This window comes from Rhinolophus sinicus, linkage group LG01 (assembly GCF_036562045.2).
Source record: "Rhinolophus sinicus isolate RSC01 linkage group LG01, ASM3656204v1, whole genome shotgun sequence".
Taxonomy (NCBI): domain Eukaryota; kingdom Metazoa; phylum Chordata; class Mammalia; order Chiroptera; family Rhinolophidae; genus Rhinolophus; species Rhinolophus sinicus.
This window is the reverse complement of record NC_133751.1, coordinates 62,742,533-62,757,315: the sequence shown is the minus strand read 5'-3', so window position 1 is coordinate 62,757,315 and position 14,783 is coordinate 62,742,533. Positions and strand designations below refer to the sequence as shown.

Genomic DNA, 14,783 nt, shown 5'->3' with positions numbered 1-14,783 from the left:
TCCAAGGTACCTCTGGGGAACTCGGAATGGACTGACTTATGTTTGGTAGGTGGTGGCTCACCTTGGGCCAGCCATGGTCCTAGATCTGGATTGTCTTAATGGCTGCAACATTTTATCAGTTTCATGGTTAAGATCAACCTGGAGAGTTTTTATGGGAGGTAAAAGCAGGCACCCAGGAGACTTGCGGAGGAAGGTTGCAGCATTAGGGACCAGGTAATGCCCTCAAATACACCACAGAATGTGGGCAGCCCTCTCCTAATGATTAGGGTCAGCCTAATCTCTCCAGAACATGACAGAGGGAAGCACTCTGACCAACTATAGTCCTCTCTGCTGATAATCCATAGTCCAGGCAATCTTAACACATGGGCCACCTCCAAACAGCCCTGAGCCCCAAACCTGCAGATGGAGAGCCCCAAAGGAGGGAGCTCTGCTCCTTCAGGTATCCATAATTCACACAGGGTGGGGGGATTTCTTCTTGTATTTCAACTCAATTTGCAAGTTTGGGATCTATTTAGACGAGTCTACACAAGGTTTGGAACACTTAGTATGGATAAGGAGTTCAATGTAATCCAAAAATTTGGCCTGTGGCTGGGCACCTGGATTCTCCCTAAGTAAGCCACCAACTGAGGTTGGTCTGCAGAATCTTCCACGAGCTTCTTTGAGTCCCATATCCTTGTCGCTCCTTTCCTCATTCCCTACATAGTCCTTGCTCTGAGCATAGGTGTTCCAATATTCTCAGCACCTATAACTACCAAGCAGAACTTCTAATGAGCATTGTACTAACTAGAGTTGCTACCTTGAGTTGATGCTATTCTAGCCCAAGGGTCCATTTAGGGCAGTTCATGAACTTGGATGGGAAAAATTATATATTTATTTCACTAACCTCTGATTGAAATTTATCACTTCCTTTAATTAATGTGAAAGTAAGCAACAAACTACAGCAGTATTAAAAGTGCCTATCACCTTGACATTGATAGACATCATGGATATTTTTATATCACACTATAGTTGTTACAGATATCCCAAAATGTCGTTCATCCACTTATGCTCATATTTCTAATAATTATAGTTGTTAGATCTTTTCATAGATTTTGTGATTCAGTGCATTAATAAGGAAGCATAATTATCATTATATACCAAACCAAATTTATTTTAATATTTTTATCATTACATTGCAATAGAATCGGTTTCTTTGTCATCTTATGTAATTTATTGTATGTATTTAAAAATATAGGCTTCACCAGACTATTAAGTGAGTCTTTGTTCTAAAAACAAACCTGAGGAAGGTAAAAGCTCTATTTCCATTGACCGTTTGGAGATGTTGTAAATAGCCCACCAGTGCCCTTTGGAGTCAGGGGCCATATGGTGTGCGTAAGTAAGACATCCCTCTGCGGTCCCAAAGCAGAGACAGGTGGTGCTGTGTCGGCTGCCTGACTCTAAGGCTGCTTCTGTTTGGCGGTCAGCCTGCAAATGGCTGGATCACTCACCACGGAATAAAGGAGAGAATTGGGAAGGTGTGGGTAGCATTGACTTACACTCACAAAGTCCGTTTTCTTTTGAGATGCTTTTGGAATCTCAAATGGTTTCCATCTAAGCTGGAAAAAAAATACACATACAGGAAAATTATTTCACAAAGGGAAACCATAGACTTCTAAATAAATAACATCAATTATACAGAAAAAAGAAAGCAGCTCCCTGTGAGGCTCTGACTACTTGTGATTTTGTTATTTTAAATGTAATAATTATCCGTCATTTCCTTAAAGGAGCTCAGTTGGGTTCTGTGTGTGTATGTAGTGTGTGTGTGTGTGTGTGTGTGTGTAACCTACGTGCATATATGTTGTCTTTGTTCCTTAGCACTTTCAACTACAAAAAGAAAAAAAGAAAAAGATCATTGCTTCTTATTTCAGAAGCTGTTTGTTTCTTTTAACATTTTGCTCAGGCACAGCAGTGAGTTTTGACTGATGCTGCTTTTAATGCTATTTATAATCAGCTCCCTTTCCTGGCATGCCAGCCTCTCTGTGTGGGCTCCTGACACTGCAGGGGAAGGTTCTACTTCTACTTCTAGTCCTTGCAGTTTTGAATTATTTCTTGAAGAGAAAAACTCCCATCTGGGATTGGATTTGGTAAATGCAGTACCAGGTTCAATTTTTTCACCAAACCCCACATTTGTCCCCAGGCTGCCTGATGGTTCAGTTTAAATCACAACAATCTTTAATTTAATAATGAAATGATCTAAAGAAGTGGGGAGAAAAATCAGCAGGTCTGGGCCCTACTCGAAATGTCAGCCCGGTACTCAATAGTCAACTTGGCAGCAGCTCTGACCCAGCTGGGCTGGCAGCTGATAAACCCAGCAGCCTCAGGATATCTCATGGAGTAGCCCTGAGGAATGGATCCACTGCTGCCTGGTTAAGGCAGGCTCGGTAGGGCCTCCATTAGGTCGTGGGGTTCAGCTCATTCTGTATTTCAGAGGGGCAGCTAAGGGGCAATGCAAGCAGAACGTGGAAAAGGCAGCACTGGGATTGTCCTGCTTCTCTGATAGCAGCCTTTATTTATTAAAAGCAACACAGGGTTATCACATTTTGGGACTACTTAAAAAGGATATAAAATGTTGATTTGAAAAACACTATTGAAATTATGCTTCAGAAAGAAGGACTAATTAATTAAGTATGATATTTCCTGGGGGAGAAAAGTGAACCTGAGAGCAAGGATCTAGAAAGGGTTTCTCAACCTTGGCAGTATTGACATTTTGCATTGGATAATTCTTTGTTGTACGGAGCTGTCCTGTGTATGGTAAGATATCTAGCAGCATCCCTGGCCTCTGCTTACTGGATGCCTGTAGCACTCTCTCAAGTTGTAACAACCTAAAATGTATCCATTGTCAAATGTCAGCTGGGAGACAAATTTCCCCTGGATGAGAACCACCGACCTAGGAGAATATTCCCCTGACATCAGGAAGGGCCACAACTAAGCACTACTGGCTTTTTGAGGGGAGGTTCTGGTCTACTACTAACCTTACCTGCTATTTCCCTCTATAGCAGCAGTGCAGAGTTTGTGTACCCAGGAAGATTTATGGGAAGATAATACTACCTAGATCTTGGTTCCAGAAGAGTCATCATTCTAGACCTAATGGAAGGGATTTAAATATCAGATCAATAGTTGCCTGGGCAAACTTGTAGATCTATCCATAGATTCTGAACTCTGTTTACCCATGAGAATCACTTGGACAGTCTTTGAGACCCAAGACCAAATTAAATCAGAATCTGTGAAGGAGGGGCCCAGGCATCAGTATTTTATAAAAGCTCTTCTAATGTGCAGCTACAGTTTAAGAATCAGCATACCCAACCCAGAAATTCTTGTATTTCTGAACTAAGCATCATGTTCAGAAAAGAGAGAGAGAGAGAGAGAGGAGGCAATGGCCTTGAAGAACCTTCCCTAATGCAAAAAGGGATACCCTTCAAATAATGGAGATGCTATAGGGAAAGGAGTAGTTTATCGGCTGGATCTGATGGCAGTGGATTGTACAGGGCTTATGTTTAGCATATCATGAAGGATGATAAAGACCCGCAGGTGGTTCTGATAAACCCAGTACCCACAAGGAGAAGCCAGCTTTGAATCTTCAGACAAAAGATTCTGGTTAGGAGCTTTGGTGTAACATCTTGCTAAATGTGAGGAGGGAGATCTGGGGAGAGGATAAACAGGAAGAATCCATGGAGTGAAGAGTAAAAACATCTGCTGAATCCATATGTTCAGCTTAATCACATGCTCTGATCCAAGGCCAACCCACGGGGGCTGTGCATTAGGTTGAGCCAGGAGACCTGAGTTCTGCTATTGACGCTTCTCGTCTATTCTATGACTTCAAACAAGTCGTTTTCTCCCTCTGGATTGTGTTTGTTCTTACATATAACCATGGGGTGCTGGCTAGTGGTAGACATATCATTAGAAGTTGTTACCATCTACCCAAGAATTTGGAAGTGTCTTGTAGATGTAGTAGTAATTCCATTATGTCAACGTCATGTTCAGAAAAGTCTACTTAGTCAACCAACCGACCAACCAACCAACCAACCAACCAACCATTAATCAGTCAACTAAATTGTGGTATCTTGGGCCAGATGTGGTGTGACATGCCAATTACCAAATAGCAAGGATGTTTAAATAATAGAAGGCTAAGTATTTACAAACCTGCAACAAAATAGAAAGAAGAAAAAAGAGAAAGACAAAAGAAAAAAAAAAAAAAGAAAAAGAAAAAAAAAGGAGAGACACCCAAAGAGAGTGGACGGTCTTTCAAAAACCTGAATTTCCTCATCAGGAGTATTATGATAATGATATCTTATTCACTGGATTGTTGGAAAGATTAAATGAGATAAGGTACTGCTCTATAGTAACCAAATATTTGTGCCCTTCTCCCAATGAGGCCTAAATTTCTTTTTGGATTGTCCCTTTTTCATCAAGTTTACTTTCCCTTACCTTCGGCTAACCCAGACAAGTGACAAACCCCAGAGTGAATTTTCTGTTGCTTGCCTTTTGCTACATTTCAGCCTGTTGTGCTTCTGTGGAAAAAGGCTTTTGTGAGCAATCTACATCTCTATTTTGGACAGTTTACCTGAAGCTGTAAGTATAGAATTAGATGCAAAAGCTGGGCATTTTTCTCACCAGAAAAGACTCCAGTATTGATTCTTAGAGGCATCTCAAGCATTTGTCCTTCCTGGAGGAGCCTGGCTGGAGACGAGCAGAGACTAGGCAGAGGTCTATAGACATCCTTGGCTGACTTAGAGACCCGTCTTGGGCTTTACCGAACTGAGGGTTTATCAGACCATCCTGCCCCGTATTAAGGCCATGTTTCTGGGACCCCAAGATGACAGCCCTTTCTTCCAGACACTCCCCCCATCCTACCCATGATAGGAGCCTGAAGTCAGCATTGCAAAAACCAAATCATGATAAAGAATAGGATTGGTTGACTAAGAAGAACTTTTGAAAGTAACAAAGGGTGCTTGTTAACTGATTTAGTCCTATGACTTTTTAACAGTTTCCTTTGTTAAACTATATAGTATTGCTAAATACCACATACACAGAATTTAATTATAAAACATTTCAAAAATAATGATATCAATTGTAATACACCATGCAATGTCTTGACTATAGTGGATATTAATAAATCTGTGCTGAATGATTGAATGAACAAATAAGTATAAGGCACTGAGAACATTGCTAATATCTCAAAGAACAAGACTAAAAAACAAACGTGAGATTTTTGGAAGTCAAAATGACATTCAGGCAATACCTAGTAAATTGACAAATTGTTTCTAAAAGTCCAAAGATTATTTCTAAAATGTAAGTAACTTCTTTATACATGTGAAAAACCCTTAGTTCTTCCATATTCTTTCTGATTTTTTTGTCTAGTTCTTCTATCAACTGGAGAGAGGTGTTGAAGATTCTGACTATAATTGGGAATTCATCTGATTCTCTTTTCAATTTTATCATGTGTCACCTATTTTGCAGCTGTATTCTGTAAATTCTGTTGGAAAATAAATTTTTAGTTACTAGAAACGAGGAGGTCAAAAATAATTTGAAAAGGGAGTCCAAAGTTAGAACTAAAAATTATTTAAGATTACCAAAGGAGAAAGACAGAGAATCAGTGGCAATACTTAATAATCAAGATTTGAAAGTCATGCTCAGGGATGAAAAGGAAACCAGGGAATTGACCTCAGTTATTTCCATAGTCAGAAGATCGGGAGCTTGGACTGGATGACCCGAGGATCCTTTTGAACACTGAGATTCTTTGATTTACTGAGATTCTCTCCCAAATTGCCTTTCTCAGCTGGATTAGCTGAGTTAGATTCTCTCAACAACATTGGCTAGCTAGAGGTAGACATATCATTAGAAGTTGTTACCATCTACCCAAGAATTTGGAAGTAACTTGTAGTAGTAATTCCATTATGTCAGTAATTATTTGTCCAGCTATGGCTAGGAAAGGCCCAGGGTAATCTACTACAGTAAGTTTCAGTCTAGACTAGGGAAGATGTGTGTATATTGTTGGGGGCAGGGAGTGGAGGGTGACTAAAATAAAATAGTGGATCACTGAGCTCTTCAGCAAATCTAGCAATTTGATGAAAAAGGCAACATGTCTGGTGTGGAGAGAAATCATGCTTTGAGAGACCCATTGGAGTTCTTTTAGGTAATAGGCAAGTGCACAGGTAAGGAGGATTCAAGTCACTTTCAAAAGTCTTTCATGACACTACAAACAAAGATGAGCCTTCATGGGTTTTGGATAACATTTTTTCATGGAAAGAAACCTCGATTCCCATTTGCCCTTGACCTTGAGTATAAAGCTGAAGACATTACATTCATTACTCAGCACCTAGCATAGAGCATGAAACATAGTAACCACTCAGTAAATATTTGTGGGATGACATTTAATTGTCACAACAACCATCTGAAACTCCTATGATTATTCCCTCTGTTTTAAAAGTGAAAACATGGATGGTTTAGAGCATTTACATTTTTATTTTGTTTAACTAAGAACTGATGCCAACACTTTCTCAGCCTCTCTTAGTAACGTGCACGCTAAGCTCTTTACTCCCAGGTTGTCTTGATCTGCTTCTCAAACCATTCATGATCTTCGTGGCTCCTGGACCCAGGCTTTGCCTCCTTTTCCTGATCTTGTCCTTCGTCTTCCCATCTGACCTTATTTACTGTTCCTCCAGTGCTAAGTTGCCTTGGCCCCGTCTGACTCCTGGGACCTCCCTGCTAAGTACTTCAGGGTTAGCGTTCTTGTCCAATCTCCTGATATGAATTCATTCAAATGATTTATTGAACCTCTCCGTGTGCCAGGTTTTATGCTAGGTGCTAGAGGTGAACATGACAGTCTGTTCTCAGGGAACCTATAGCCCTGGAAGTGTGGACACTTTCTGATAGGAAAAAATGAGGAAATGGATAAGAAGAAATGACTCTGGAAGAGAAATATAAATGTTCCCTCAGCAATGTTCCCTCAGGAATAAGCCCTCGCACAGGATCCAGTTAACATTCTTATATGTGGAAAATAAGAGACAGACTCAATGAAATCATCTGGTTTGCAGACAGTCCCAACATCTTTCCAAGGAGTACAAAATGTTAGGTGATGGAGATGTACTGTAAAAAGAGCCAGCAAGCTGTCAAAAGGGCTGAAAGGGGCAATGTGGGCTGCGAAGCTGGCAAACGCCAGTGAGTGCATTTAGGGAAAAGGAATCCAGTCTATTTACAGGCTGATGGGATCTGTGGTATCAGGGAATACATTCCACAAACACTTGTGATTCTACTATGTGGCAGAAGGCGTGTGCAGGACACTGAAGGCGTGTGCAGGTCGTATGAAGTTGACGGAGACATAGCTCTCAAGGTGTGAGAGGGTTGGAGCCTGGGAAAAATCGGAGAAAGGGGACCTAGAAAGTGTCGTGGGCCATCTATTCGATATTCTTTAATGTTTTCAAGAAAAGCAAATGAAGGTTGAAATTATATTCAATTACTTCTGGTCTCTGGCTGCATGGAAGCCCAGATCTTATTTATTTACATATATGTACAAAGAAAAAGACTGGGACGAAAGAAACCAAAACATTAGAAGTTGTTAACTCTGCATTGGAGGCATTATTAGGCATTGATTGACACTTCCATATAAATTTTGAATAAAAACATGTATTCATGGTAAGGGGTGCATTGTTGTTGTTTAAAGAAGGCATACATAGTTTCAATAGAATGGTTGGGGCAGGGTGAATTACAAGGGGTTAAAAGCTTAAAGAGGTGGGAAACCCAAGACATTTTTGAAGGGACAGAGCTTTTAGGATGGATGGTGAGACCTGAACAATTTGTCAAATTAGACAGCAAATACCCTGTAAAGGTGTATTGTTTTGAAACATTTTTGATAATTTGCATGTCCTGGAGGCAGAGGGAATTTTTGCTGTAGTCTTTAATTAGCTTTGAGGTGTTTATCACTTGGTCCAAATTATATTGGTTGAGAACTAAAAGGTAATTTCCTCAGCAGAGCCTTAACTGGGTCAAGAGTCTGACTTTCCAACAATCAAGAGATTGGGGATTTTGTAATACGAAAGATAAACTTTATAAAGGACTCTGATCTTTAAGAGCATTGCTGATTCAGGAATGCTAATTGAAACCTGTAAAATCACAGTTAAATTGGATGCACATTTATTTGTTGAATTTTGAGATTCCAGAAGTTGGAGGAAGGTGAATGATGAACAAAATCAGGTATATTCCTTATGTGAGATATTAATGGATTGAACTTGTAATGTCCACAGGCTGAATCTAAATATACTCTAAAAGAGTTTGCATTAATTCTTAGACAATTGATTAAATATATTTCTAAATGAAAATGAAGTTTTGTAGGTATAGTCCCCAATCTTCCTGGGAGGGTATCAAAGAGATAACAGTGACGATAGCACATGCCATGATGTTCTCTGGGAGGAAACATTAGTAATTCCCAGGTCTTCAAATTCCCAGAGATGTGGGGAGTTGGTGAAGCTGATTGAGTTATTTGATTTGATCTGTGACAGGTGAAGACATACCTATCATACAGGCTTCAACTGTCAGATAGGTACCTAAATAGAATTTTCTCAGACTTTCTCAGTGGGAGTCTGCAATACATATTTGGAAGAGGTTATGAGTGGGGGCAGGTGATGAATGCAGATTGCTGTGGTTATTAATTAAGCATAAAATTGGAAAGAGATATTAACTTGTCAAGAAGGTGTAAATGAAAAGACAAAAGCATAGATGGAGCAAGAACCGCCAGGGTGTGTGTATTAGGGCAAGGGAAGCAGGATGGCAGGTGACGGAGATCACAGAGCAGGAAGATGACAGACCACTGCGTTGATGGAGCCAGTGTTCATAGAGGCAGTACTGAGTTCTGGGGGCACATCCGTCCCAAAGTGTGTGAGCACAAGTTTGAAAATGAGCCAGGGAAACATTGGAGAAGAAATTCGTTTGGTGGCCACCATATAGAAAGTGTTTGAAGGAATTCAAACTGGGGAAAGGTAACAAGTTCAAGGAGAAATGCAAAGAAAGTTTAGAAGGGGAAACATGGGGAGCGGGGAGGAAATAAATATGTATTGAAATTCTACTGAAGAGGAAGCAGAAACTTTTCATGTAGCTATTTTGATACCTCTGTATTAACTCACATTTTTTTAATGCAGCTGCCTCAAACGTTCTTCTCAAAATGTACGTTAACTATTTGTGAAATAATGAATTAACATGTCCAAATGGCATACGTGACTCCCACCTATGGTGGGAGACTTCCATTTCCTACTCTGATAATTTTGCATCATTTGAGTTTTTATAAGTATTTGTTACCTTCATAATAAGACAAAATCAGAAAAATTCTATCAGAACAAGTTTAGCTTCCATCAATAAGCCACCTATACCCCAAAATAATCATTATAAAAGGATATATTCATGTTAAATAAAATGTAACAATAGTAGTCATAGAAATAATAATATATAATAAAATGATAATACTGAGCATATTACATACCACACTCACAGTAGAGTCACATTTTTCTTAAAGATTAGGTTTCAAACCTAACCCCACAAGCTAAATAAAATTATATGAAATAAGTGAGGCTCCTCTGTTGCCCACACAACCACAATCAAATCTATAAAAATGTACTAAGGTTCTAGAGTCTTAGGTGACTGGAGTGGATGATATGAGCAGGTAGGGGCACTTGGACTCCCCATTCCCACCCTAGTTATTAAATAACCACTAGTTATTTAATAGTCATCTCCAGGATTTGAATTCCCAGTCATCTGCCTATGGACTTTTCCTGTAATCCTTCTTTAGTCTAGCTCAATGGTTCTCAAATTTAGTGTACCTAAGAATTACCATACAAGGCAGCACACACAAAACCATGTACCCTACACTTGATGGGTGATTTAAGGGATTTTTCAGAGACAATTTTGTTTATACTTAATTTTTCTTTTACTTGCTGATTTTACAACCACCCTTTGCATAATATGCTATTTGGCTCTGCTTGAGAGAACTGTCAGAAACTTAAGTGGGAATTCTCTGTGCCACCTGAAGAAAAGAATTAGAAAACTTATTGTGATCCAAATACCCTCTCAGCCTTCCAAAGTATGTAATAAATGCTTAATTTATTTATCCCAACCAGGAATCCTACCAAAGTATTGGTATCCATCCTTTACATTTTCTAATGGAAGATGGAGTTACATTACTAAGCAGTCAGGTCTATTTTTAAATCAAAATCAAACAAATGTGGCCATTTTAACTCTAAGAGAGAAATTAGAATTTGAGATGTAACCCACTGAGGAGTCAAACAGCTTCTCAGAGAATGAGCAGTGACTTTGGCTAGTGTGGTGTGTGGCCCTTTATGAGATCAGCAGCGAAGTAAATAATTAAATGAGGATGGTGTGCCAGATGCATTCCTAACCCCAGAGTGTAGAAGAGAAGGTGGTGAGATAGTGTTGGATTAGAAGCCCAGGTGAGACTTAAGGACAAAGTGAAGACAGGGTCCCCAGGTTGGCTATACAAATTGTGTACCACACAAGGGCCCTGACTGGCAGAAGGGGAAAGGGGCAGCAGCTGAAAGCCTGGCCTTATGTCTTGGCAGGGGACTGTGCCTGCAGGATTGGGGTTGGAGCAGGGGCTGACTTTCTGATGTGCTCAAAGGCACTATATAGGCTCATGGTGGACTGGGGAGGATGTCTGCTTCACGCATTAAACTTCACACAAATGGAAGTTTAGACAAAATATCCTGGTTTCAAAATGGCTGTGAGGCGGATAATATTTTAAGTTGTTAACTTACATTTTCCCCACTCTGAATGCCTCCCTTTTTGTCCCCGAGTAGCATTCAAGCAGATATTTAATTCGCTGAGTTTCCATAATTAGGGAAGAGATGGAGTAGAGCAGGAATCCAAAAGTGACTATGATTATTCTGGCTTTGGTTCTACAGAAAAAAATCCAGTCATTGAGGGAAAGGGGATTTGGTATCTTGGTATTGGAGGCAGCAGATTTCCTTGGGCTTTGGAAAGGGGAGAGTGGGGAGGGAGAGAGGGAGAAAAAAAGAAAGAGAGAGAGACAGAGACAGAGAGAAAGAAAGGAAGGAAGGAAGGAAGGAAGGAAGGAAGGAAGGAAGGAAGGAAGGAAGGAAGAAAGAAAGAAAGAAAGAAAGAAAGAAAGAAAGAAAGAAAGAAAGAAAGAAAGAAAGAAAGAAAGAAAGAAAGAAAGAAAGAAAGGAACTTTGTGTGGACTTTGAATGGTGGTGGTGGGGTATCTTGAACCTGTGACCTGGCAACTCCCAGAACGAGGGAATGGCCCAGTGGTATATCCAAGATGACAGGACCAGACGTGGCCTTGCAACTGATTTCATGCCCAAACCTGGCATGTTAGTAGCAGAACAATAGGCGTCTCAACACTACCCAGTGAGGGGGACCAACCAGCAAAGCCCAACCTCTTCTCCTACTTTGGCACCTTTTCAGACTAGCAATTCCCAGGCAAGACCAGGACAAAGTTATTTTGTGCCAATTTGGCAGACGGGGACCTCAGAATAAAAATTAATATAAAATGAGAAAACAAATTTATGTGGATATAAATTCTGTGATTCATATGTATTATCACTGCCTTTAAGTGAAGATATCAAAATGGCTGCATCAGAGTCGTGATTCTTGCCTCCTGTGTGCCAGGCACTGTGTGAAGCATGTTCACACCCGTTCTCTCACATAATCTTCACAACAGCACTGCGGGGCAGATGTCTGACCATCCCAGTTTACAGGTAAAACACTGTGGCTCAAGGACACAGCAGGTAGTGGAAGGTAGGGATGCAAACCTGGGTCTGTTTTTCTTCCTGTATTATATACTTGTTATCAGTGACGTGCACCTAAGCTGAGGGACAAAGGGAATAAATACCCTGGAGTTCTCAGAAGGTAAAATGAAATAAAACAAAATAAAGCTCACTTCATTATAGCATTGGGTCTGTCTCATTAGTGAAAGCAGAATGTATTAATAATACTAATGCCCAGAGGAAAATCCCACTGGTCACTAAACCAAAAGGAGGAAACTTAGGCGATGAATGGAAATCCCTAGGTCTGCAGAGAATGTGATAACAATCTGTCACCACAATAGACTTACAGAACCCAGTTCATCCTTATATCAGAGGCCTCTTTTCAGATATGTAAGTGTTGAATGTGTTTTCTATATTCTGTGGTAAATTTAGATGAAAACAAACACATAAACAAACCTATGGGCACATAGATATTTTCACCAGCCTGTATAATTTCCATTCATCCAAGTCACCTTGGCACTCCTGCCAAGTCTGAACCACTTCTGTACCTACCTATTAGAAGCCACTAGGCTAGAAAAACACAAACTTACATGCACATAAGTGTGCATGCACATAACCGATCAAATGCAAAATTCCCACCCAAGTTTGAGCAAAAGAACAGATACGTTTAGCATTTATTTTTTAAAACTGTCTAATTTCTCCAACACTCAGGCTTGACTTAAACATTTCTATTCAAGGCCTCGGATACATGGTGTGCTCCAATTCACAGGACCCAGTTACCTGGTTAGGGTCAGGATCGACTTCATCCCAGTTGTGAGTAACATGGCCTTGGTCAATGGATTCAAAGGGCTTGTGAGAGACTGAAGGTAGAATCCTGTACAGCCAACTGGGGGAAAACAAGGACACATAAGTTCATGGTGATGTTATGAGTGATAGATATACAGACTGGCTCAGGAAGTACCATCAGGAAGATACTCAAGTCAACAACGATCTGTGGGCTTTAATGTGAGAAGCGATGACACAGCATCACTTAATAACCACCTTTGCCCATAGCCCTGGCCTCTTCTCCCCTTTCCACTCCACCTATTATTCTTCAAATTAAGGCTCTGGCTCTTGGTTATTCCCATATTGACAAAAATGAAGAATTGTCTTTCCCAACGACAATGATAAAGGAAGGGAAAGTACCTTGAGGGACATCTGTGCAGGAAAATCCATAAAAGAACATTAGCTTATATATGTCATCGGACACTAATCCTGGCTCTGGAAGCTGAGGACAATGAATCCTACATAGGTTGAGAGGCTATGGGTGGTTTCTTTGTTATTTTTGAAATATAAATCAATTTTCTTCTTTAAAATTATAAAAGTAATACTTGCCAGTGGTAAAAAATAATTCAAGTAATTCAAAAAGTCCTGAAAGGTGAAAAGCTTTCTCCTCTAGTTTCTTCAGGGCTAATCCTCAGAGGCTACAGAGCTTAAAAACTTTCTTGTATATTCTCTCAGTTATGTTCAATACATATGTGAGCAAAACTGCCAAATCATTGTACCACTTTTTATTTTCACAACAAAAATGTGTGAGTGCCTAATTACTCACATCTTCAGAAATATGGGGTATTATTAATAAATTTGACCTTACAGGTAAAAAATAGTATTTCATTTTACTTTTGCATTTCTTTATTGTAAGTTTGAGAATATGTATGTTTATTAGACTTTTGTAATTTTTCTACAAATTACTTGCACAAGTCCTTCACCATTCTTCTATTGGGTTATTTGTCTTTTTGATATTAATTTGTAAGAGGTTTAGGAAATTAACATTTCTGTGCTCTAAAATTATAAGACCATCTGTCCATATTTTCTTATAGTACACTTATGGCCCCCTTCCTTCTTTCCTTCTTTCCTTCCTTCCTTTCAAATTTTACTATCTGTAGATGTCAAGGTCCGAGCCAAAGATCTTCCTGTCAGGACTCAGATCTCAGGCTTCAGAAAGAGAAGAAAACTCTGATGAAGGAACCATGAAGGACACCAGGAGGCCAACCCCCAGAAGTTGAGAGGGACACTGATACTCATTAAGAAGGCCCCAAGCCCTCTCAGAGGCCATTACCCTGACAGACTACAGAGGAAAGAGGAACCCTACTTCTGACAATGGAAGATCAGACCTGTTACAACAGGCTCTGGCCCTTGAAGCCCTAACAGTCTGCTTCGGGAGTGGAGTTGGCCTGACCCCACACTGAACCACTTGGGAGTTAAAAGGGCTAGATTTGTTCAGTTTCCATTTGATTTCTCCAGCTCTAGATGATATTACCTCAGACTTTGGACTTCAGGCCATGAAAAACTAAGCCTCTCTAGTTTCTAGTAGTATATGGTGTTGACAGCATGTGGGTGCATGCGTGCGTGTGTGCGTGTGTGTGCGTGTGTGTGTGTGTATGTGTGTGTGTACCTTAGAACCACCTGTGTGGTCCCAGGCAAGTTACAAAACTTTCTTGATCCTGTGTTCCTTATCCTTATCTCCTAGGACTGTTGTGAGGATTCAGAGTTTTGTACTTAGAATGCCTGGCACATGGTTGGTGCTCACTTATTAAATGTGTATTGAATTGTCTGTTCACCCCTAATCATCTGGGTTTTTATGATAGTCTAAATTTTCCACATTCTCTGTCCTTTCCAGGACGTAAAGGATCAGTTAACTAACATGATAAAAATTAATCCTAGATAGATATACTGTGTTTCCCGCGAAATAAGACCTACCCACACCATCAGCTCTAGTGCATCTTTTGGAGCAAAAATTAATATAAGACCTGGTATTATATCATATTATATTATATTATATTATATTATATTATATTATATTATATTATACCTTATTAAATATTAAAATAGGACTGGGTCTTATATTAATTTTGCTCCAAAATATGCTTTAGAGCTGACATCTGTCTAGGTCTGATTTTTGGGGAAACACGGTAATCTCTCATAGTTTTGTGGGGGCCCTTCACTCTGTAGTTTAAATGAGTAGTGATTAAC

The 14,783-nt window shown here is 39.9% G+C and overlaps 1 protein-coding gene across 1 annotated transcript in view; it reads right to left on the bottom strand.

Moving 5' to 3' along the window:
* Positions 1-14,783, bottom strand: part of HGD (homogentisate 1,2-dioxygenase) — a 44,544-nt gene that overhangs the window by 16,445 nt on the left and 13,316 nt on the right. Inside the window, exon 5 of the mRNA XM_019729646.2 lies at positions 1,536-1,595. Within this exon, the coding sequence (XP_019585205.1) occupies positions 1,536-1,595 (60 nt within the window). The remainder of the gene's footprint in view (positions 1-1,535; positions 1,596-14,783) is intronic.